At 40.9% G+C, this 20,954-nt stretch overlaps 2 protein-coding genes across 2 annotated transcripts in view; one reads left to right on the top strand and one right to left on the bottom strand.

Annotated features, from left to right (window-relative positions):
• The first annotated feature begins 207 nt into the window (after nucleotides 1–207).
• Nucleotides 208–4,602, top strand: LOC145486224 (mitochondrial substrate carrier family protein ucpB-like). Its single transcript, XM_081464843.1, has 3 exons — nucleotides 208–291; nucleotides 1,614–1,776; nucleotides 2,116–4,602. Exons 1-3 carry the CDS (start codon nucleotides 219–221, stop codon nucleotides 2,801–2,803), a joined length of 924 nt encoding a protein of 307 aa, XP_081320969.1. The 5' UTR covers nucleotides 208–218; the 3' UTR covers nucleotides 2,804–4,602.
• The window catches only part of LOC145486211 (uncharacterized), a 46,251-nt gene continuing 29,899 nt past the window's right edge, over nucleotides 4,603–20,954 (bottom strand). The window contains exons 45-78 of the mRNA XM_081464822.1: nucleotides 20,715–20,768; nucleotides 20,140–20,193; nucleotides 19,971–20,024; nucleotides 19,070–19,123; nucleotides 18,710–18,763; nucleotides 17,981–18,034; nucleotides 17,615–17,668; nucleotides 16,473–16,526; nucleotides 16,020–16,073; nucleotides 15,856–15,909; nucleotides 15,722–15,775; nucleotides 15,549–15,602; nucleotides 15,392–15,445; nucleotides 15,087–15,140; nucleotides 14,891–14,944; nucleotides 14,090–14,143; nucleotides 13,598–13,705; nucleotides 13,431–13,484; nucleotides 12,825–12,878; nucleotides 12,407–12,460; nucleotides 12,123–12,176; nucleotides 11,942–11,995; nucleotides 11,465–11,500; nucleotides 11,104–11,121; nucleotides 10,985–11,002; nucleotides 10,620–10,655; nucleotides 10,413–10,445; nucleotides 9,629–9,706; nucleotides 9,213–9,236; nucleotides 8,068–8,191; nucleotides 7,563–7,669; nucleotides 7,241–7,324; nucleotides 6,506–6,727; nucleotides 4,603–5,802 (exon numbers count right to left, since the gene is read on the bottom strand). Coding sequence (XP_081320948.1) covers nucleotides 5,656–5,802; nucleotides 6,506–6,727; nucleotides 7,241–7,324; nucleotides 7,563–7,669; nucleotides 8,068–8,191; nucleotides 9,213–9,236; nucleotides 9,629–9,706; nucleotides 10,413–10,445; nucleotides 10,620–10,655; nucleotides 10,985–11,002; nucleotides 11,104–11,121; nucleotides 11,465–11,500; nucleotides 11,942–11,995; nucleotides 12,123–12,176; nucleotides 12,407–12,460; nucleotides 12,825–12,878; nucleotides 13,431–13,484; nucleotides 13,598–13,705; nucleotides 14,090–14,143; nucleotides 14,891–14,944; nucleotides 15,087–15,140; nucleotides 15,392–15,445; nucleotides 15,549–15,602; nucleotides 15,722–15,775; nucleotides 15,856–15,909; nucleotides 16,020–16,073; nucleotides 16,473–16,526; nucleotides 17,615–17,668; nucleotides 17,981–18,034; nucleotides 18,710–18,763; nucleotides 19,070–19,123; nucleotides 19,971–20,024; nucleotides 20,140–20,193; nucleotides 20,715–20,768 — 2,169 coding nt within the window. The 3' untranslated portion in view covers nucleotides 4,603–5,655. The remainder of the gene's footprint in view (nucleotides 5,803–6,505; nucleotides 6,728–7,240; nucleotides 7,325–7,562; nucleotides 7,670–8,067; nucleotides 8,192–9,212; nucleotides 9,237–9,628; nucleotides 9,707–10,412; nucleotides 10,446–10,619; nucleotides 10,656–10,984; nucleotides 11,003–11,103; nucleotides 11,122–11,464; nucleotides 11,501–11,941; nucleotides 11,996–12,122; nucleotides 12,177–12,406; nucleotides 12,461–12,824; nucleotides 12,879–13,430; nucleotides 13,485–13,597; nucleotides 13,706–14,089; nucleotides 14,144–14,890; nucleotides 14,945–15,086; nucleotides 15,141–15,391; nucleotides 15,446–15,548; nucleotides 15,603–15,721; nucleotides 15,776–15,855; nucleotides 15,910–16,019; nucleotides 16,074–16,472; nucleotides 16,527–17,614; nucleotides 17,669–17,980; nucleotides 18,035–18,709; nucleotides 18,764–19,069; nucleotides 19,124–19,970; nucleotides 20,025–20,139; nucleotides 20,194–20,714; nucleotides 20,769–20,954) is intronic.

Raw genomic sequence — 20,954 nt, 5'->3', positions numbered from 1 at the left:
GTCTGATTTTCAAGTGGTAAAATCCCTCCAAAACAAAAACCCACAGCTTCTTATTAATATTCCGGTGACAGACATCAATTACCACCACCCAGTCAGAAAATATTGCCGGAGTTGTGAATTGCAAATGACTTACTTATTAGCATTCTTCGCGTGTCTTAGGTCGTCTTAGGCCATCGATCTGTACTTTTGCGGCTGAAAACGACACAACCTGCGCTGGTATGGCTACGCAATCGTCAGACAATCTCACAAGATTTGCCCTCAGTGGACTTTCCAACATGTGCGGAGGGGCAGGTGAGATGTCTCTATTTCGTGATTATTTCCGGGCCACATGTGTTATGATTTTGAAATCAACAATGAAGGCATGAAGCTCCTGTTTACTGGCATGAAAGCGATCTTAAAATTCAGGAAATTGTGAGTAAATGTGTTGATTTAATGAAAGGTACGTTAGATGATCGTCTAAACGTTTGCGCGTAGCAAAGTCAGACAAGTCAGAGCGAAGTCAGAGAAAACCATTCATATTTGGCGACATTTCAGCACCGAAGGCCGAAGACTTCGGCGGAGTTCCGAGTGGGCGAGGAGAATGGGACGAGCAACTAAAAGGTGACTATTATGCCGGACCGACCGGTCACGTCAGAGGCCAATGGAAATACCCGAGGAAAATGGAACGACATCAAACATTTGACTTCCGACCGAAATTTCCGGAATCTTTGGCATAATGAAGGCACCCAAAGGCGCGATCCGTGTCAAATCGATCCTTTTGAATTGTTGTGGCTCACCAACGGTTTACGGCTTCGTCACACCCTCTATTACTCAACAGAAATTCGTATTGATATGGAGAAGCGGGGGACAAAAAGTGCGTTAGTTTAGTTCAAATTGAAATGTAATAGGTAGTCTCATATCGAGGTTTTAACAACCTTCTAAGCTACTTCTGTCATCGGTTGTAGACTGAATAACGGTCCATATTTCAGATGAGTTCCTTGGGCGAAACCACGTACTCCACCTCTCGACGTCTCGAGAGAAAATAAAGAATGCCGAAGACAAACATTATTAGGCTCGATTTGCGAGCCACTGTGCGGGTAAGGGAAAAGAACCCGCTCTCCCTAGAGAGGGGCGGAAATCGAGCCCACAGTACTCCTCAAGATAAGGGTACCGTTGCGCCATGTACCACCATGATAGTGGCCTGTGAACAGACCATAGAACTGCTATAGGGGGAGAAAGAAAAAATAAGAACGGAGCTATCCGCGTGTAGTCTATTGCAAAAGGACTAGGACTAGCGGAGCGAGCCGAGAGCGCTCTGGGGAGGAAGGAATGGCACGCTCGCCTCGCTTCAGTGGCCGAATTTTTGTTTCGCGCTCATCAGCTCGCTTCACTCGCCGAATGTTTTACACCCCCGCCGCGCCGGTGCCGGGAGCCTGTTCTCAGGCTGCTGGGAAGGAAGAAGGAAAGCAGAGTCACGGGTAATTCTCTTCTTTCCGTACTCCTCAATATGTCTGGTGGCGCGCAAATTGTACCACCGGGAATTTTGAAACCTTCGCCCTATTTGTGAACTAAATCAGCCTTTGATTAACTAGTTTTTCTAAAACAAAGAGCAATTTCTTTTTCTTTATTTTCAGTTACAAATCCTATTGATGTCATAAAGATTCGCATGCAGCTTGATAATGAACTTGGTTCAAAAATCAGCACTAAGAACATTTTCAAAGACCGTTATTACAAAGGATTTATAAGAGGTGCCATCAGAATCTTCTCAGAGGAAGGCTTCAGAGGCCTTTACAAAGGGTAAGTTGAAAGTGCCAATAATTAGTAAAGTTTAAGGAATTAGAAGACAGTTGAATGAGTTATCAAGCCTCAGTAAAAACCTAATTTAGTGCGCTCGTCTCCGGATTGAGCGGTCTGGGTTCGAGCCCTTGCCGGGGACATTTGTTGTGTTCTTGGGTAAGACGAATTACTCTCATAGTGCCTCTCTCCACCTTGGTGTTTACATGTATATGCGTTTGCACGTTCGCGATTTCTTTTGCGTCACGCAGAACGCACTAAGTAAACGTGGGACTGCTTGTAGTTAGCATCAACTGCATAAGGGAATCTTTCACGCAGTGTACGTTTACACTTGTTTTTTAGTCTTGTCCCTTCAATGATGAGAGAAGGTTCATACAGTACTATTCGCCTTGGTGCATATGAGCCCATAAAATTTCAACTTGGCGCCACTGACATTGCTCACACTCCGCTGTGGAAAAAGATTGTTGCTGGAGCGACTTCAGGAACTATAGGCAGCGCCATTGCCACACCCACGGACCTGGTCAAGGTTCGTTTTCAAGCCGTGGGCCCTGGTCACGAGTCGGAATATCGACACACTTTTCATGCGTTTTGGACAATTGCCAGAAAGGAAGGTGTAAGAGGACTGTGGACAGGCGTTGGACCTACAGTTCAACGCGCAGCCATCTTAACAGCCGCACAGATTCCATCGTATGATCACACTAAGCACACACTTTTAAATGCTCAGCTGATGGAAGAAGGGCCAGCGCTGCATGGCGTCTCGTCTGTCATAGCTGGGTTTGTGACAGCTTGCAGTACATCACCGTTTGACGTGGTGAAAACGCGCATGATGAACCAGAAAAAAGATGCCAGTGGAAAACCGTTAGTTTACAGAAATACGATACACTGTATAGAAAAAATTGTAAGACATGAAGGAATACTGGGACTTTATAAGGGATTCATACCAAACTGGATGCGAATTGGACCTCACACGATTGTTACATTTTTTGTCTTTGAAAAACTCAGATATTTAGTCGGTATGAAACCAGTATAGAACTGTTTTTTTTATTGTTGTTGGAATTTCGAAACAGTTGATTATTTACTGGCATATATTTTTGTACTCTGTATCAGAAATTTTACTGTTGTGGACTATTTACTTAAACAAAATATGCAGGCATATTTGTTTGTATACTTGTGGACCGGTATTTTTGGCTTTACAAGTTTATTCGGAATTTACTTGGTGATTCTGAAACTTTCAGTAGGCCGTTAATTTATCCCTCGCTGGACAAATCAGTCATCACTATATATATTTTTTGTTGTTGTTTAACTTATTTATAATGATTAAATATACTATATTTAATATACTAAACCTTATAAATGTATTTTGTTCATATAAGGAAGGTGCGATGTTCTACAACTTTTTCATTGTATTTAATTAAGGTGCAAATTTTTTGTTATTCTTGAAAAACAACACAATAAAAACAAATTTTAAATGTTCGGCATTTGCTGTATTCTGTAGTTGTTGTATTTTGGAATCTCTACCAATTTCCTCTCGCGCGCACCTTCACGAAATTTGAACTATTAGCGACTCGATCAAGTTATTTGAAGTTCGTGCGGAACTTCTTTTGGTAGCTTCAATGAACGATGCTTGTTCCGTGATACTGATGCTAGACCGGTTGATGACAACTTTATTTATAGTCAATGACTGTTGCTTTATTCAATTCCATTTCAAAATCTTTTTCATGTAATCTATCAAACATGAAAGACCGTGTTTGACCACATTTTCCAAACACCAAGGATCAGAGTTTATACGACGCGTAGCGGAGTATTTTTGACGAACTTCGAGATGTTTGGAAATTTGGTCAAACACTGTCTTGAGTGTTTGATGTATCTTCTCAATGGAAACTAAAACTAAGGACAAAAGAGTGAAATAAAATCGTAACAATCTATGCTGATTAAGACCAGATATCCAAACACCGTCACGGTCATGATTCCTCTGTTTAAATTTGACGAATTATTAATGAGTTTGAGAAAGTTGTATCAAAAGCGACCCATCTTCAGAAGCAGGTTCATAAACATGATAATGGAGGAAACCACATAGGATACAGGTTTCTTAGTACAACTTGCTCAGTACTGAATCGGAAACGATGTACAACGTAAACCACTGTTCAAACCATCAAACCCCTAGTTCAGCTAAGTTGATGAGGGTTTTAGATAGCGTGCACGGCACTACGCCGGAGAAATTTGGAAATGCAGCTTTATTTCTACGGTTAGGTGTACCGTCCACACTAATCCATCACTAAAACGGAACTTTTCGAAAACGCTCTTCAAACGGGGGGAATTTGAAAAACGCTGGCTTTTCGTTTTCGTAAGGAGGGAAACATTTTGAAAACGGAGCTTTTCGAAAACGGTGGCGTCACAATAATCACGTGATTTCCCTGACCGAGTTTTTCTCAAACATAAATCCAAAGTGACCGGTGATAGTTGCGTTTTTAAATCCTTCCGGTGTAACGTGGACGGAAAACATTTGAGTGAAAGTGAAACCTCCATTTTCAAATTCCTCCGGCGTAGTGTGGAAGGTTTCTCAGAGTTCCCTCTGCGCGCGAAACAATTTAAACGGTAAACGTACTAAATAGATTTATCCAAGCCTAAAAGCGGAGCTCCTTGGCCGGGTTGTTCAAAGTCTGATTAAGCTAGCCGAGGATAAGGGAGAATTTTGATTTGAGTTTTTTTAACTTTGCTGTGAGGTTTTCCGTTCATATTGTTTGACCTTCTGAGTTTGAATGACCTCAAACTGCACAAAACATAAGCATCAAAACATTTTTATAAAAGAAAAATTTATATTTTGGGCAACTTTTGATCCTGGGTTAGCGTTGAGCGACTTCCGAACCGAATCCAGCCCTGACGAAAAACCAGTACTTGGACAGAAGTTAACTTTGAAAAAATGTGACCTCGTTAAGCCCGCAGTCAGATCACGTGATACTGGTCAGCGGATACCTTGTTTTGACAGGTGTCAATTGGAAATAACATAGATGTCCAATATCAAAGATGAACGCTGTAAACCAAGGGTGCTTACCATTAACAAAAACCATCCGGTTGGAAATTTCAGGCTTAAACATTAAACAATTAAATGCGACGTTGCGGGAGAGGGAATCGCTATAAAGTATATCCACATCAACTAGAGAGACTTAAAAGAGCAGAACAATAGCATCACCCTAAATCACAGCCCATATTTTCTGAAGCTTCCCTAACGGAATGGCGCAAACTATTCGATTTTCCAACTGGAATTTCCGGTTTTCCCATGTAAATGATAAGTACCCCAAGTCTGCATATCTCGGTCAACCCTCCGGTCAACCTATTAGGTAGAGTATGGCCACCATGTTGCGCGACGTCGCCGTCGTCGTCGTGCGCACACGCCCACGAGTAATGCCGCTAGCCATTTTTACCACGAGAAAAGCGATTCACAGGTCCCTATGAGTATAGGACTCCGCTTGGCGGTTCGGGCCGCCAGAGCTCCGATATCAAGCGCGGAAAACATAATCTTTAGCAATGACGCCCGGGAAAGGTCGCGCATGTCAAATCAGAACGAATTTCGCAGTAGGATTTTGCAGCTACCGTAAAAATAACTTAAAGCTGCATCTTCATGCTGTATGCAGGAATTTAGGCGGATTCGAATCAATATACTCATACAAATCCCAAAAGAGGTTACATTGGAATAGAGTATGTGACTAAGCCTTTATTTAAGCTACGAAAAAGCGAAACAATATTAGTTAACTGTTTGCCCCAAGTGAATACTATTAACTAAGTTCAGAAAATAAGTTAAAACGTATATTACACGTTCACGAATTTTGCTCGATAAACAAAAAAAGAAAAAGAAAAAAGACGAAGCATAGTATAAGAGAGAAACTAGTAAAAGCAAACAGGTCCAATTTCAAGTCCAAACTCCTCTTTTTCATCTCCGATGTCGTAAGCAGCTACATCAAGAACTGGAAGACGATTAGGTTTGGACGTGTCAACTTGGATGATTGTATAGAGCCATGTGCCATTTTTAACCTAAAAATAAACGCAGACAGTAAATAACAAGTAACTGGTGCTGCTGTAAAGGTCGTCATAAAATATGTAAAGACTTTTTATTTGTCGTTGAGTAAGATGTAAATTTTCATGTTTGAAATTTGAAGCAAAACAAAGAATGATCAAAGGAGCTCGGTCACGTTTTTTTAGTTATTTTAGCCAAATACAAAATTAACTTTAAAGTGAAGAAAACCTGAAAATAGTAGTTTACTAAGATAGAAAAACACCAAAGAAATAATAACACATCATAAAGGAACAAGGATGATTAAGGACGGAGAAGTACAAACGACGAACTTGAAAAATTTAGGCTAAACGTTTTAAGATGCACAAACCGTACCGTAGTTCCATTAACGTATGCAACATTATTCCAATTTTTGACCCAGGAAAAAAAGAATACTTGTCACAAAAAAGTGAAGAATAAAGGAAAACTTAGTGACGGAACAGATGGCAAAATAAGTTCTTGAGCTTTTTTTCTACCTGCCACGTTGGGCTTCCCAAAGATTTAACAGAGCTGTAAATTGTTGGGTGTAGCCTGGCCTGTGAGACATCCGAGTTTACGGCTCTTTTTTTAAATTTACCCGTATTTTCGACGGCCTAAGCAACCGGCTTAAATTCGTCTGCTAAGTAAAGGTCATGAAACAACAGGCTAAAACGCGTCTGAAAAGCAAAGGTCATTTCTTCTTACTCGACAATTGTCCGTGAGGACGTTGGGCTTGAACTTGTTTGACGAGCTAGAGTCAATGATCACTCCATTACTGGTCTTGATTCTTATGGACTTGGTGACGTCATTAAGCTGTTCATCATACCAAGCGACGGAGTCTCTGCAGTGGTAAGTGATGTTCTGACGTGCGCGGTCGCTCAGCAGACGGAGGAACGAGAGCTGACTAGAAAATTTCACGTACTTAATCTGGAAAGAACGAAATAAGAAACTATTGATTAGTTTTTGCCCTTCGAGAACACTTATTATTAGAACGAATTACGCGGCCTGAGGTGGGGTGAGTGTGTACTTTAAGGAGATTTTGCGACTCCTGTAAACTTAATCCCACATTGTTATCTAAACAGGCCAATTCCGATATGCTAAAATTCTAACTTGGCTCCGAGGCTTAGGGGAATAAAACAAAAGAAATCACATCGAGGATGAGGGATGAACAATTAATTTCTTTTTTTTTTCCTAAGCCTCGGAGCCAAGTTAGAATTTTAATACATCGAAATTGGTCTATTCCGCTCGGAATATCTCAGATTATTTCAGAATAGCACATCGAATGAAATAATATTAAAACAAATGTATTACAGTTCTGTACGTTGAGATGAGGAACAAAGACAAGGGAACTCTGCGTCTAATAAATTGCGGAAAGTAATCTCTTTTTCGGAGGAGCCAGTGCGCTTATTTTGTGAAGTTTGCAAATGTTGGCGTCTTCACCTTCTGAAACATTCCGAGATCTTCGCCGAGCCATTTATAAACGTCTGGTCCTGAATACCACTTCTTCCTTTTGGATGCAAATGGCTGCAAAAACAAAATACAAAGAAAACATTACAAGATGAGGGAAATGCGCTTTCATTTCGTAAAATTGTTCTTTAAATTTTCGCTGAGTTCCACCCTCTCCAACTCTCTTCAAAACGCAGGGGATTGGGAACGAGGTTGAAGCAGGGAAAGATGCCCAGGTCACTCTCATTTCAATCTTTCCGTGGCTTCGTTTCCCTAGACAAGACATCTCCATCGCATCAATAACGTTTGTAAATACCTTATTTTCTTTGCTCGAGTACAAACAAGTGGCGTTGAAGGAGAAATCACAGTAAACTTTGATAGCGTCCTCCGTTATGCCCTCATTTGGATCAACCCAGAATTCACCTGTTGAAAAATTTTTTTGTCTGTCAAATGTTCATGTTGGCATAAATGTAACGCATTTGAGAAGACATGTTATTTCATTGAACCAACTTACGATGAGCCAAAAAACATTCTAGCCTCGTGACCTTTGTAAAAACAATTCATTCAGCCGTATGTTTACATGTAACAATTATTACGATTTGACTCGGGGAAATCAGACTAATTAAATCACTCCATTACATAGTACACGGTGCAAAAAACAAACTTAATAAAGACATAAGGTAATTTCTGCACCTTTTTAATTGCACATATCCTAGAACTCCTCCGGTTGAACGGCGAAGGAGGCAAATAAATAAAAGACTACGAGTGAAGTAAATTACTTTGTATATACGGTATATCGCGGACTACGACATTTAACTCACCACTTTGTAGACCAGGGTAGCACATGAGAAGATCCTTACATGTTCTGGCTGGGAATTCTTTGGTCCCATTCGGTTTCTTGACAAGTTCAAGTTTGTAATGAAGCAAAGCTAAAGTGACTTTTACCTGAAGAACAACAAAACAGGAGCAGAGTTCGCAGCATAGTACAGATGTATGAGAAATGATGGGTCTACTTTGAAACAGTGGTGAATTCGAATTTCAGAGCTTTCAATCCCTCTCGAAAACAAGAACATCATGATGAAGAAAGAAAATTAGAGATCCCACTTAAAGCTGCATTCAAAGGAGCTACGCCACGGTTTGCGCATCTTGAAAAGTTTAACCTACATTTTTCAAGATCATCGTTTGTAATCCGTGTTATTATATGGCTGTGTCTCACAAGGACTGGGAACTACCGAATTCACGAATTTGATTGGCTGAAATCGATATTGACCGCGGTCTAGATTTTCCCATCTAGACCGGTATCTAGACCGGTTTCATTTTGCGTTGAAAAAGTAGCAAACTAAAATACAAAAATGTTCACCATTTTCTTTTATTTTCCTCTCAATCATTTATGGAAGTGCCAAAAAGCCTGATGACACAAAAAAAAGTAAAGAGGACGAGCAAATTTTGGCAGGTGTAAGTTAAGCTCATCGCCGTTCGCAAGCAAAATGTCAGCAAACCAGTTACATTAAAAGAATTAAAGTTTTCTTCTTTGCTATATAATAAACATCTTATTAACCGAGCAGGAGGTCTGTACTCACGACCTCGGTCAAGATTCTCCCATACAGACCTACTATTTTTAGATATACATTTCGCCGATAAAAGTAAAATATAAAACTTTAAGGTAAAAAGCTGTTAAAATTGAGTCTTAACGTTTTCGATCTGTTTGATCATCATCCAGTTTTATATTTTACTATTTTCAGGTCTCCTTCAATTTAAAGGTAATTGTATACGTGGTCAAAAGAACTCAAAGTAACGTGACTGAGCTCCGTTAGGTGTCGGCCTACAGTAACGGAGTTCATAAGTGGTTGAACGGACTTACACAGTGGACTTATGCAGTGGACAAACTTTTGATGAGTGAGTGCTTGGTATAAATGTCCGTTAATAGTTTGGCTATATGCTACAAGAGCATGTGGAATGTACTTACTGGATCTACTACCGGCTTTCCACTCTGTAGAGGAAATTTAAAATGAAAATGTAGTGGTTAAAGAAACAATTTTCGCCAGTTACAAAGTGCCTGAGAGACCTCTAAAATGCCTTAAGCTATTTAACGGCGTAAGCTAGGAACCGTTTTTACCTATTTCTAAGAGTCACCCTCGTGAACTAATTTTAAGATTTCTCTTGTTGCCTGACCCAGCGTTTTATACTTCATAAGCTCTGGGATCACACAGAAAGACACTATTTGAGACCTTGATACTAAGTCCCCTCTCTAACATAAGATAAGATAGTTTTTCTTCGCGTGGGGAATTCGGCTAGTGGCAATGAAGAGCCCCATACAATAAACCTCAAAACAGACATTCAAGGGGTGCCCAGACTCTCAGATGCTTTACACTAAATGATCACCTGATCTTTAGAGCTTCTGTACAGTCGGGCTTTCTCAGTTTGAGGGTCGTAAGAGCTATATCGTCCATTATTCCAGCGCTGGAGAAGAAAAACAGTTGAAACAACAAGTATACAATGTGATAATCGTGAAGCTCTCGTTTTTAATTACATATTCTCATTGTTCAAAATTGTTCCTATTTAAGCCTTTTTCAATCCCCGTCCACTTTCCTCATCCGCCTTTACGCTTTCTTTGGGGCTCATGGTAAATGGCGAGTGCAGTTCTACAAATTGAACTATTATTGTATAGGTTCTCCACCTTGTTGGAGCAATGTTCAAAATTCAAAAATGTTCAAATGTACTGAGTTGTTTATAGTGATCAGCGAGCTTAGCTACACCTAGCTTGTTCACAGACATGCTACTTAAACTGAAAAAAAAACACAAAATAATCAATTTAACATAATAGGCTTAAAAATCCCAACTGGCGGAAGGCAGACCAATTGGCTATTTACAAGCATGACCGAGGAGTTGAACTAGGGTCTACCAAGAAACAACTCCAGCTAAGTGGTCCGGGCGGGCCTTGAACCCGCGACCTCTGGGATTTACCTCCGGCGCTCTAATCACTTGGCCACGCTGCCTCCCCCTCGTCGCATCTTTTGCACTTAGACACAGTAACAATGAAGTTTTTCGGATCCTGGCAATAGGACGTCTCATCCTCTATCATTAATTAGCACATGACGTAGAACGCATCCACATTACAACACTAACACAGCATGCACTGGGAATATCTTCCACAAATCTTTTTTACCTGAGTTAAAGCGCCAAGGGCTCCAAGATCTACCTAATGAAAAGAAAATACACAGTAAGGATATCATATCTAACCCTTAGGTAAAGACGAAATGTGCTTCTACAATACTTTCTTCCCATCGCCACTTTTTCTCCTCGCTTCCCCCCTCCCACCACCCCCTCCCCCCCTCCCCTCTTAATCACTACAGTCAAAAAATAAAATACTCACCGGGGGACCCGGAGGTCCAGGCGGCCCAGGGAGACCCTGCAAGGAAAATATTTATAATTGTGAGTAATATAACTAATACCCTGTTATTCATCCATTCATTTTTTTCGCTCGTTCGTTCGTTCGTTCGTTCGTTCATTCCTGTCCTCCTTTCTTCCTCCCTTTCATCTTTCCATCCTACTTTAATTCTTTCATCCATCCACGCATCCATCCATCTATGCATGCATGCACTCGTCCGTCCGTACGTCCGTACGTCCGTAAGTCCGTACGTCCATTCTTTCGTTCCTTCATTTAATAGGACCAATCATTCATTCATACGTTCTTTCGTTCGTCTTGTAATCGATATACGAAAAAATTAAAGTTCATACCATTCCTCCTTCAGGTCCCTGTAGGCAACAACAACAAAAAACTGCGATTAGACACAAGGTTAAGGTAGAATTATCACGGAACGGTTTTCTGATGAAGGTCAGTGATCTTCATTACTCACCCTGTGTCCTGGGTCTCCCTGATATTACAAAGAAAAAAATAGAATGAAAAGATCAGAAAGTAGTAGTTTTTGTTTGGCCTTTAATTTTAGTAAGTTTTCATGAGGAGGATTTAGAATCGATTGTATTTAAAAGCATAGGACACCCAAGAATCGCGAAAACAAAAATGTCATTCAGTGTTTTGTAGTTGTCACTAAGTTAGACGGATGCAATAAATCTTATGTTTTGACACAACATTTTAACAATAGTTCATTTAATTTTTTGTTGTGCTAGAAGCCACATGAAATTCCGTTGTGAATTCCGCGGACTTCAAAAGGAGATGATCCTAAGATAATCAAAGACCAACAAACTAGTCGTTCATACCCGTTCTCCCGCAAAACCAAGCGGCCCTTCAGTGCCCTGTAATCAAGAGATAATCAAACACAGGTGATAGACTCGCTATACAGATGCGAGAACCTTCGGCGTAAAGAAAAAACTGATTGGTTTTGGTTCACATTAACTTTTAACTGTCGGGAACTGGCCTGATGGTATTGTTATCGTAACGTGCTGTAGAGTGTATTTCAGTAGGTTGTTTACTTCGTCTGAGATATGTCCGGTCTTTTTGATAACTTAGGATTATGTGATTGTTGTTTCATCTGAATATGTCTCTGTAGCCAATCTGCTTTTTTTTAACTAAGGTGTGTCTTAGTTTTCTACACCCTTTTGTAGTCAGTTATAGTGACGCCTCGCTTGTGTTTTGAGCAACTCTTACTTAGCTCGAATAAACATCTAAGTAAAAAGTGAAAATGTGGGCTTACTAGCTCGTTCTCCACATAACAAAAAAAAGAAATACACACTCACTTCTAATCCTTGAGGACCTTCTGTTCCAGGAGATCCTTGCAATCCGTCTGAGCCCTATGAGGTAAAATTCGCACGTGCAATATACACCATTGTAACACATCTAGACAACATCTGTTTGTTTTTTTAAAAATAAAAAGTGTATGTTTAGTCAAGAATTAAATGTCTTTGATCGTTTACAAACCCTTGCTCCAGCCGGCCCTACGTCTCCTCGCTTTCCAACAGCTCCTTCCGGTCCCTTTTGAAAGAAAGCAATAAGTTTACTTTATATTTAACTAAAATCTTACACTTTCTAGTGCTCGTAACTCGAACTAGCTAGTGCCGAATGTCGACTAGTGGTAAGTCTGATGAGACCGCTAATGCAAAGCAATCCCTGGGGTCATGAGGTTTCTCTCATGGCGAAATGTCTCGATGTCTTAGTGGTGCAACCTGCTTAGGTTGCCAATCAAAGTGCTCTTTGTATGTTACCTTTAGGCCTGATTCTCCAGGCGGGCCCTGCTGACCAGGTTCACCGCGGTCGCCCTTTAAAAAAAAGAAAAGATCGAAAAGATAGAGTCTTGAAACCAAATTACAGACGAGTGCACTAACCATGAGGTCACTGCGCCTCAGAAGAAATAGGCAGAGTACTCCAAAAATTGTGATAACATTTTGTCGCTATAAGTCGCTATACGAATTACACTGTTGTATTTCGTCCTTACAGGAAAAGAAAACGCGGAACAATAAAGGGTTTCATAAAAAAGAGGGGAAATATCAGTCCATAACTTCATGTGCACGATGAACAACCATGAACGAGACAGGCGAGTAAGCAACGACTGTGGGCTCAGAAATCTTCAAAGAGTACTTGTTGTACTTGCTGTATAATAGATGCCCAGTAATTTATATTCACCTTTTCTCCAACCACTCCCACTGCTCCTGCTCCTCCCGGCTCACCAGTGTCTCCCTAAATTAAAAACAAAAACGAACGATAGCACTGCTAGCTATACTGCAGGTTACATTGCATCCCCATGCGAGAATTTAAGAATTAATTAACCTTTGAGATGAGGGAGGTTTACCCGTGGAAATCTCTTGGTTTAACGGGCATACTATGAATAATAATGATCTCAATCAGGCACAGTGGCGTTTTAAGAATTCGACAGTGATTAAATTGACGAACACGAATTTGCAACCTCGTTCCCAGGGTCTCTCATCTTACCGCCCCCTGGAGCGAGCTAAGAGGGGGGCGTTAAGATGAGAGACCCTGGGAAAGAGGTTGACGAATTTGTAGCTTGTAATTTGTCGCTTGAGCAAGCATAATTTAAACACCGGAGGTTTCTGATTGAAGACAGAAGGTTTGCAGGCGGATGGTAGACAGTAGCTCTCGGTGGTTTCTAGACGCACTCCCAGAAAGAGAGCTCGAGAGGAAAAGAGAGAAAGAGAGAGAGAGAGGGGGGGGGGGGAATGAGTCTGCCGAGGTAAAGAGAAACTTTGTGAGTAACATGTTATACACACTCACTGTTCCTCCCATTGCTCCCCTTGGTCCACGATCACCAGTCTGACCAGGTTTTCCCTGAAAAATAAAGAAGCCAGACTTTCTTTTAATCGAGTATAACGCAGTTCACACAATAATTATAAACCTGTTGTATTATTTCTCCACACTACAGTTTGTTCTGATGTACTCACGTCTGTACCACTCGGTCCAATGCCTCCTCGCACCCCAGGGTTACCAGGTAAGCCGGGATTGCCTCGGAAGCCTGTTTTGCCCTGAACTCCGTGTTGTCCTGCCTCGCCCTGTTAGAGAAACAATTTTTCTGAGGTTTCATCAAGAGGGGTCCAAAACAACTTATTTTACCTTGCAATATCAAGACATTGTCAAGCAGACGACTTTGCAGAGATGAAGAACATAATCAACGTCAAATTCTTACAACACTAAAGGAAATGTCCGGCAAAAAGTTGGGAGAATTAAGCTTTCGACCTTAGCAATGATGGCGGATCGAGCAGTTATATGTGTTTTTCCAATTAGCTGACCTTTTTCCACGGAAAAATATTTCCTTATATATATCTCTGACCATTAGCTCATGTGCTTGATAAGTAAACGACCATTTCATGGAAAACAGCCTGCAAAACTATTTTGTATTGCAACCATTTGAGAAGAACAACAACTTTTTATCCCACCTTAAATCCGTCTTTTCCTGGAAATCCAATAGGTCCTGAAGGTCCAGGTCGACCCTAAAAAAGTTCCTTGTTTACGTAATGAAATATATATGACTGGATTTATGAAAAGCGTGTCAATCCCCCATATGCACTTTGATTTCACGACTCTTAAAGGCGTTAAAATCACTCCAAGCGATGAAAAAAATAGAGAGAGATGAGGAACCAAAGAAAGATAAGAGAGTGGGGGGAAAAAAAACATTCCTTTGAAGTTTTATATCCTCTACTTTGGAGGCAGTCTCTTGCGAGAAAAACACTTAAGCAGGTACCGATTTCTTCAACACTGCTTTCATGAATCCAGACATGTATACCTGGTGATAATTAACACCACTGCTTACATGAAGATAAATTCACTTGAATCATAGCTTATATCATGTCGTGGATATGTGAAAGATGTATATGTGAACTGCGGTTGAAACACGAAATGAATAAAATGATCTTAACAGTATGTAAGCATTTAGCAATGGCTATTTTGGCCTGAAAAAGGATTAAAAGGTAAAAGGGGATGCCAATCTTATGATTGATTGATTGACTGACTGACTGACTGACTGACTGCGTTGACATTAGAGCCTACAAACTGGTAGAGCAACCCACTGGTATTGTATAGACCTTGGGTTTGAATCCTATTAAAGCTTAAAATATTTTTCACGCTAAAATGCAATGTACTTTGTCAAAATCAAATCAGTTACAATGTTGTTATCCCTTAAAGCCTAACGCCAAGTAACAGGGTACGTGTATTAATACAAATATTTTTCAGATATTTACTTCGTTTCCTCTGTCACCAGGAGAACCCGCTTGTCCAGGCAAACCAACCACACCCTGAAACGTCAAAAATAAATAATCCACGCGAGTTTAAAATTAACTTATCTATCTGTGACCCAGGCAAATCCAATAAAAACTCATTCGATTCCCTGCAATGCGTATCTTACTGGGAAAAATGACAAAAACAAAAAATACAGACCTCTTTCCCAGTTTCTCCATCTTTACCGCTAGCTCCGGGTGCTCCTATATAACCCTGTTTAGAGTAAAGTGCGACATCATAGGCGGACCTCTCGGTATATGAATATCAATGTATCTACCAAAACCGCAATAAAACTTTAAGTACAAATCTCCAGGTTCCTATCTTGTTATATTCTCCTCTCCTCCTACCAAAACATCACTTAAGAGACATTCAACTGGTGTACTACGTAACTGTTGCCACAACAAGGAATAAAGCTAGATTCCACGCGGCAGAGGTCTTAGGAGTGCATGGTCCTCTTTTCTTACCTTGGAGCCTTGTTCCCCGATGATACCTCTACTGCCAATCAATCCAGGAAGACCCTGATAAAGAGCAACATCAATATCATTTAAAGTACGAAAATAATCTGATGATCAAATTAGTGACTGTTGTCTCTGAGTAATTACTTCGCCATTTCATGCTCACCAGTTGTCCACTTTGTCCAGTTGACCCAGGAGGTCCCGCGTTTCCCCGCTGACCCTGTTCACAAAGGAGAAAGATGCTTCTTCAGTGTGTCCAGACAGGTTACAAAGGGTGTTTATAGCGAACCTCATAAGTCACTTTGTGCGCATTGTAAATAACTGTTTCTGAAGCCTAACCTGCAGACCACTATCTCCCGTGCTACCAGGAACACCGTTTGGTCCAGGATAACCCTATCGCGTGACAGAAAGAAGTAACCAGTGAGCATTCCCAAAGCAAACAAGCGTCTTAACTTGTATGATTATTTTCTTACTGGTCTTCCATCTTCTCCTCTACTTCCCGGCAATCCCCGGTCACCACGTGATCCCTGAAAAAGTCAGACCAAAGCAAATCAGGAACAAACAATAACTCAGAAATCTACCACGTAACTAAAACCAACAACTAAACAATAATTTTAGCTCGCCGTCAATCACTCACCGATTCTCCAGGCTTTCCATCTGGCCCCGGTCTCCCAGCGCCACCCAATTCTCCCTAATAAGAAAGATAGAAGTATATTTTAAAGTGAAGGTTGTTCCTGCATGAGAATGCAGAGCCGTTGTAAATCTGTCCTTTGTTTTTAAAGTTCAGGAGCACTGCGAGACCACCATATGTAGGTTGTTACTACTTTAGCATTTAGATTTTATCACTGCCCCAGCATACCGATCAAACCTTTCCCTAATTTTTAAATGTATTTTCTTGAGTTCCCTTGGGAAATTGTTTTTGGTGTTATCTCAGGCAACTGTTTGTATCTTTAACTTTTAGAAAATTCAAAAAGGACTGTAATATACTTAAAGTTATTATGGTACAAGGGTTTTGTCCGTTAAAAACTGAAATTGCTCGATTTCCTATCGGATTTCGTCTTAACCTGTTTGTAAAAGATCAAGTACCAACCGAATCTCCGATTAGTCCTTGAGGCCCCATATCGCCTGGTGCTCCAGTGCCGCCCTGAAAGATGTGCAAAGATAAATTATAACCGGCTATTTAATGATGTTTTTTTTTAGAACGGGACGTTTCTAAGGTGCTTTCCGTTATGCCAAAAATTTCGGAAAGTCAAATGGAAAGGTCCGTTTCGGTTCCATCCAACTGCAATATTCGGGAGCACCTCTGGAGGTGGTGTCTGGAGATGGTCCAGTTTTATCGTTGGGACCGGTCAGACTGAAATTTGCCGTTCCATTTTGACAAACCGGTTCATTGCCCTTCTTCTCTTCAGTAGATTTCAACTAATTGGTGGATACGAGAAAGGAAGAGAAAATAATAAGAGCCATTCCTCTCGGTTGGCCCGGTTTGATCGGAAAATGTCGTTCCATTCTCTTTGGTTAGTCCCGCTGGTTTCTGACCGGTCGGTCTGGCATAATGGAAAGCACCTTGGTGAACATTTCTGCAAGTAACCTGTATCGCTTTTAATGAGAGGAAATGTATCTATATATAACTGTGTGTTTTAACATTTGAAGACGAAGAAGAAGGCAATAGAAATTAAGAGACCACTCTCTCGTCTGTCATCAGAGTAAAAGGACATTCGAAAAGTCACTCCTAACTGAAAATGGTTTGTAAATAAGTTTTAACTGCATTTAATGATTGCCGTTAAACCATTACGGCCCTTGCTCTGATTGTTATAAACCAATCAGAACAAGGGAACTGAGTCACATGAGTAAATCACGATTTGACACAGCAAGAAATTTTGCAGACGCCAGCAAACGCGAAACCGAAGAAAACAAATCATAAGAGAATGGTTTTCACTAGAGTAATATAGAATCAATTAAAACAAAAGTAATCACTTTTTAGCCAGTCCCAAAGGACACAGACAATTAAGTGGGTCGATCAAAACTCGAAGCAAATACGTCTGGCTAGGGCGGGCCGTGGGGAAACGTGTCCGAGCAAGTCACGATTGGTTTTGGTTGAGTTTCTGATTGGTTGAGAAAGTGTAACAATCTTTTTTAAACCAATCACAAAGCGGAGAGATACAAGACCAACGCAAACGCGAATTACTCTCGACATTCAAGTGAAATACGTCAAGCTAGAGTTACTGTACCTACCAATGGTCCCCGATCACCTCGCAGGCCTTTTATGCCAAGATTTCCTGGAACACCCTGGAATTATATATATTTTATTAGGTGTTTTAATGTACAGTATCGCTGCATATATTTACGAGTTGTGCCGTGTTTTCACGAGCCATAAACAACGACTACAAATATACAGCGATGCTACACATGAAAACATCTAACTAACTATGCAATATCACTGTATATTTGTACTCATCTCGCACGTTATCTGAACGATATTCGCTGCAGTTGGATGATATAGGCAGGTCGGCTAAACAATTCGTTTTAGCAACATACAACGTTAAACTGGTATAAATATTAGGTGTGTGAGGAAATATAACACGGTGGTATAGCACGGACCTGAAGTCCTCCTTCACCGGCAGGTCCGGCAAATCCTTGTTCTCCTAATGATCCCTGTAACAGATAATAACAGGACTGATAAAGATCAACAAAAAGTTATATTCGCTCTCGTGGTTAAACTATCAGCCCTGGTTATTCGTCATTCTTGAGCTGTTTTCGATTGACTTTTAGAAAAAACCTGAGCTGAGATACTGCGAGCTCTCATTGGTCGATAGCTGTGTTTAAAAGACAAAATGTAAACACGGTTGTGACGTTTTAGATTCGCGCTTATTTTTGAGAAATATTACAAATGCAATAGAGCACTTTTTCCGTGTTTACATAGCCTCATATAAACAGGGAGGGGTGGGAGGGTTGCGAGAATTCTCAACTGCTTGACATGTTTGCATAACTGTCTCGAATTCTCCGAATCCCCCTCGTGTTTAAGGGAGGCTATGTAACCACAGAACAAGTGCTCTCACTATCGCTTAAATCATTGGTCTGGTTCAATCAAACCCTGAGCAATACGTCCGTTGACTAATCAATGCAAAGACGGTGTAGTTTGCAACCTCTGGTAGATGCTGAACAGAATCGCGAGTTTCCCCTTTCCTTCTTGAATTTCTAATTGCAGAATTGCTGTTTGCGGCAGCATTGATTAACTATGTTACTACTTGAACACAGTTTTAGGCAATCGCTGGAAAATAATTTTGTTATGGCGTTCTAAGCGGGCGCCAAACATTCTTTCCACTGTACCTTAATTCCCGAATTGCCCAGCGGTCCTCGGCTTCCAACAGGCCCAGAATTTCCCTGAAAAATGAGAGCTTAACAAAATGACAAAACGAAATATAATATGAAATAAATACACTCAAAAGTCAGTTTCCTTGAAGCTAATTTTGTTGTTGCTCTTGTTGTTGTTGATTTTCTAGGTTGCTTTTCCTATTGTTGTATTCTGCTCACGCGTGCGTTGTTACTTCCAAGATAAGGCTTGCGCCATTGACTGACCCGACCACTCAAACCGTCAGTTTCAATACCCACCAACAAGCAAAAACACTGGTATGAGGAGTAAACTATTACTTAGAAATTAAACTGAAAATTTATGGCTGTTCCACTAACCTCCGGTCCTTCAAATCCAATACCGCCCTGAATTCCTCTATCACCTTGAGGGCCCTGAGAAAAAGAAAACATTCACGCTTCGGCTGTTCATAGGGTGGATACTCTATCAACTAGATAAATCTTTATTTAGTGGCTAAGTGTTAAGAAAGAAAACCAAAGGGCCATTTACACTTTTACACAGAAAATGTTTGGTACGGCTCGGATAAAAATGATACGCGAACCAAAAAAAGTTCCGCACGGATACACTTTGTTGTCTAAACGAATTTGCCTCATCCGTCCCGAGCCAAAATTTCACCCGTGCTTGGACTACCTAGAGTGGTACCAGAAAACCTTACCCGGCTCTGATAAGTGTGCGGTGTACACGATTTACCGTGCCCAACTCAGTTTCTTGCGATGAGCCTTCATCCATTTGGTGAGTATTGGTAAGGGGTGACAGGCCACACAATCTCCACCGGTGTGAGACATTCTGTATCTTCGCCTTTTTCTATTCTTTTCGAGAGAAGACCATGACAAGGCTGTTTTTCGAATTCTCTTTTCTTCACAAGTATCGAGAAACTTCAAATACTTCTCGTTTGCATGTTTCAATGAAGTAGCGGCATGCGCACTAATGAGGAATCATTAAACAGTAAACAGCGGGTCAGTGATATTTTTTTGAGTTCGCGTTCGTTTTTATCCGAGCCATGCCAACAAATTTTAGTCGTGTAAATGAGCCTAAACTTATCTATTAGGTGATCATTGATATGGCGGACAGTTCGAACAACTAGAAGCTAAGTGGTAAATGCGACCCCGGCCGGAAAACGAAAAAAGCCGTCGCTGATAGATAACAAATAGAAAATGAACCAAAAAGCACTCGCTAACAAATAAGCAAAATCAAAATAACAAGTTTTTGTTGATTACTTACCGCATCACCGTTGCCTCCCGGCATTCCTGGAAGACCGACCTCACCAGCCATTCCCTTATAAGGAACACGGGCACAATTAGAATTATCCACCTGATTGGCTCAACACTTCAACGCCTCACAAGACAAGAAAGCTATTTCTTATTGAGATCCTTTTCTTCTGATTTCTTACCTTCTCTCCGCTGTCTCCTTTGGTTCCACGTGACCCGGGCAGGCCGTCGTTTCCCTGCAAATAACAATTTATGTTGTTTAACAAACCATGGAACAGTGGAACCCCGCCTCACGGTCATCCCGTTAACACGGTCACCTCATTATTACGGCTACTTTTTTTGTCCCGGCGAAACGTCCATACATTTTCTTATAAAGACACCCCGTTAATGTGGCCAACCCGTTAATCCCCACCTGTATAATCCTTTATAATTTTACCCCGTTTATACGGCCACTCAAACCAGTTATGGTCATCTTTCCTTTGTTAATATTGTCTGTACTGATCACAGTTTCAATTTTGTTAAATTATATCTGCATTTCAGATCTTTATTAAAACACAGTCGTTTAGAAGTGCAATTGAGATATCATGATCTGTTAAGACGTCACTCAATTTTTGTTAATACGGCCACCCCGGTGAACGGCCAAATTTTCATGGCCCGTTTGTGACCGTATTAACGGAATTTCACTGTATATGTGAAAATTTTTTCGCTGCTGTAATCTAAACTTTCCTGCATGAGTAAGCCGGAATAGATGACTTACTGGTTGTCCGTTAGATCCTCTCTTGCCGCGGGCCCCGTGGGTTCCCCTGACACCCTAAATAATAAACAACAACAGAGTAAGTCACGTCTTTTAGCCTATGATCTAGCCTCTTACAAACGAGTCGCCCGGCTGGTTTATCCTGGATAAGATAAACTGCGAAGCTGTCGACTGTAGTGTAATACGGTGCTGCTTCCATGCCAGGTCTCACCCAAGTGGGAAAGCCTGGTCCATATTGTTGTA

The sequence above is a fragment of the Orbicella franksi genome, chromosome 5 (genome assembly GCF_964199315.1).
Source record: "Orbicella franksi chromosome 5, jaOrbFran1.1, whole genome shotgun sequence".
Classification (NCBI taxonomy): domain Eukaryota; kingdom Metazoa; phylum Cnidaria; class Anthozoa; order Scleractinia; family Merulinidae; genus Orbicella; species Orbicella franksi.
This window is presented reverse-complemented; position numbering and strand designations above follow the sequence as displayed.

What these genes read in the sequence shown, in the direction of transcription:
- LOC145486224 (XM_081464843.1), top strand. Translation starts at nt 219, where the DNA reads ATGGCTACGCAATCGTCAGACAATCTCACAAGATTTGCCCTCAGTGGA. An exon ending in CAACATGTGCGGAGGGGCAG is followed by an intron (nt 292 to 1,613) that starts GTGAGATGTCTC and finishes CTTTATTTTCAG; the next exon opens with TTACAAATCCTATTGATGTC. An exon ending in TTCAGAGGCCTTTACAAAGG is followed by an intron (nt 1,777 to 2,115) that starts GTAAGTTGAAAG and finishes CTTGTTTTTTAG; the next exon opens with TCTTGTCCCTTCAATGATGA.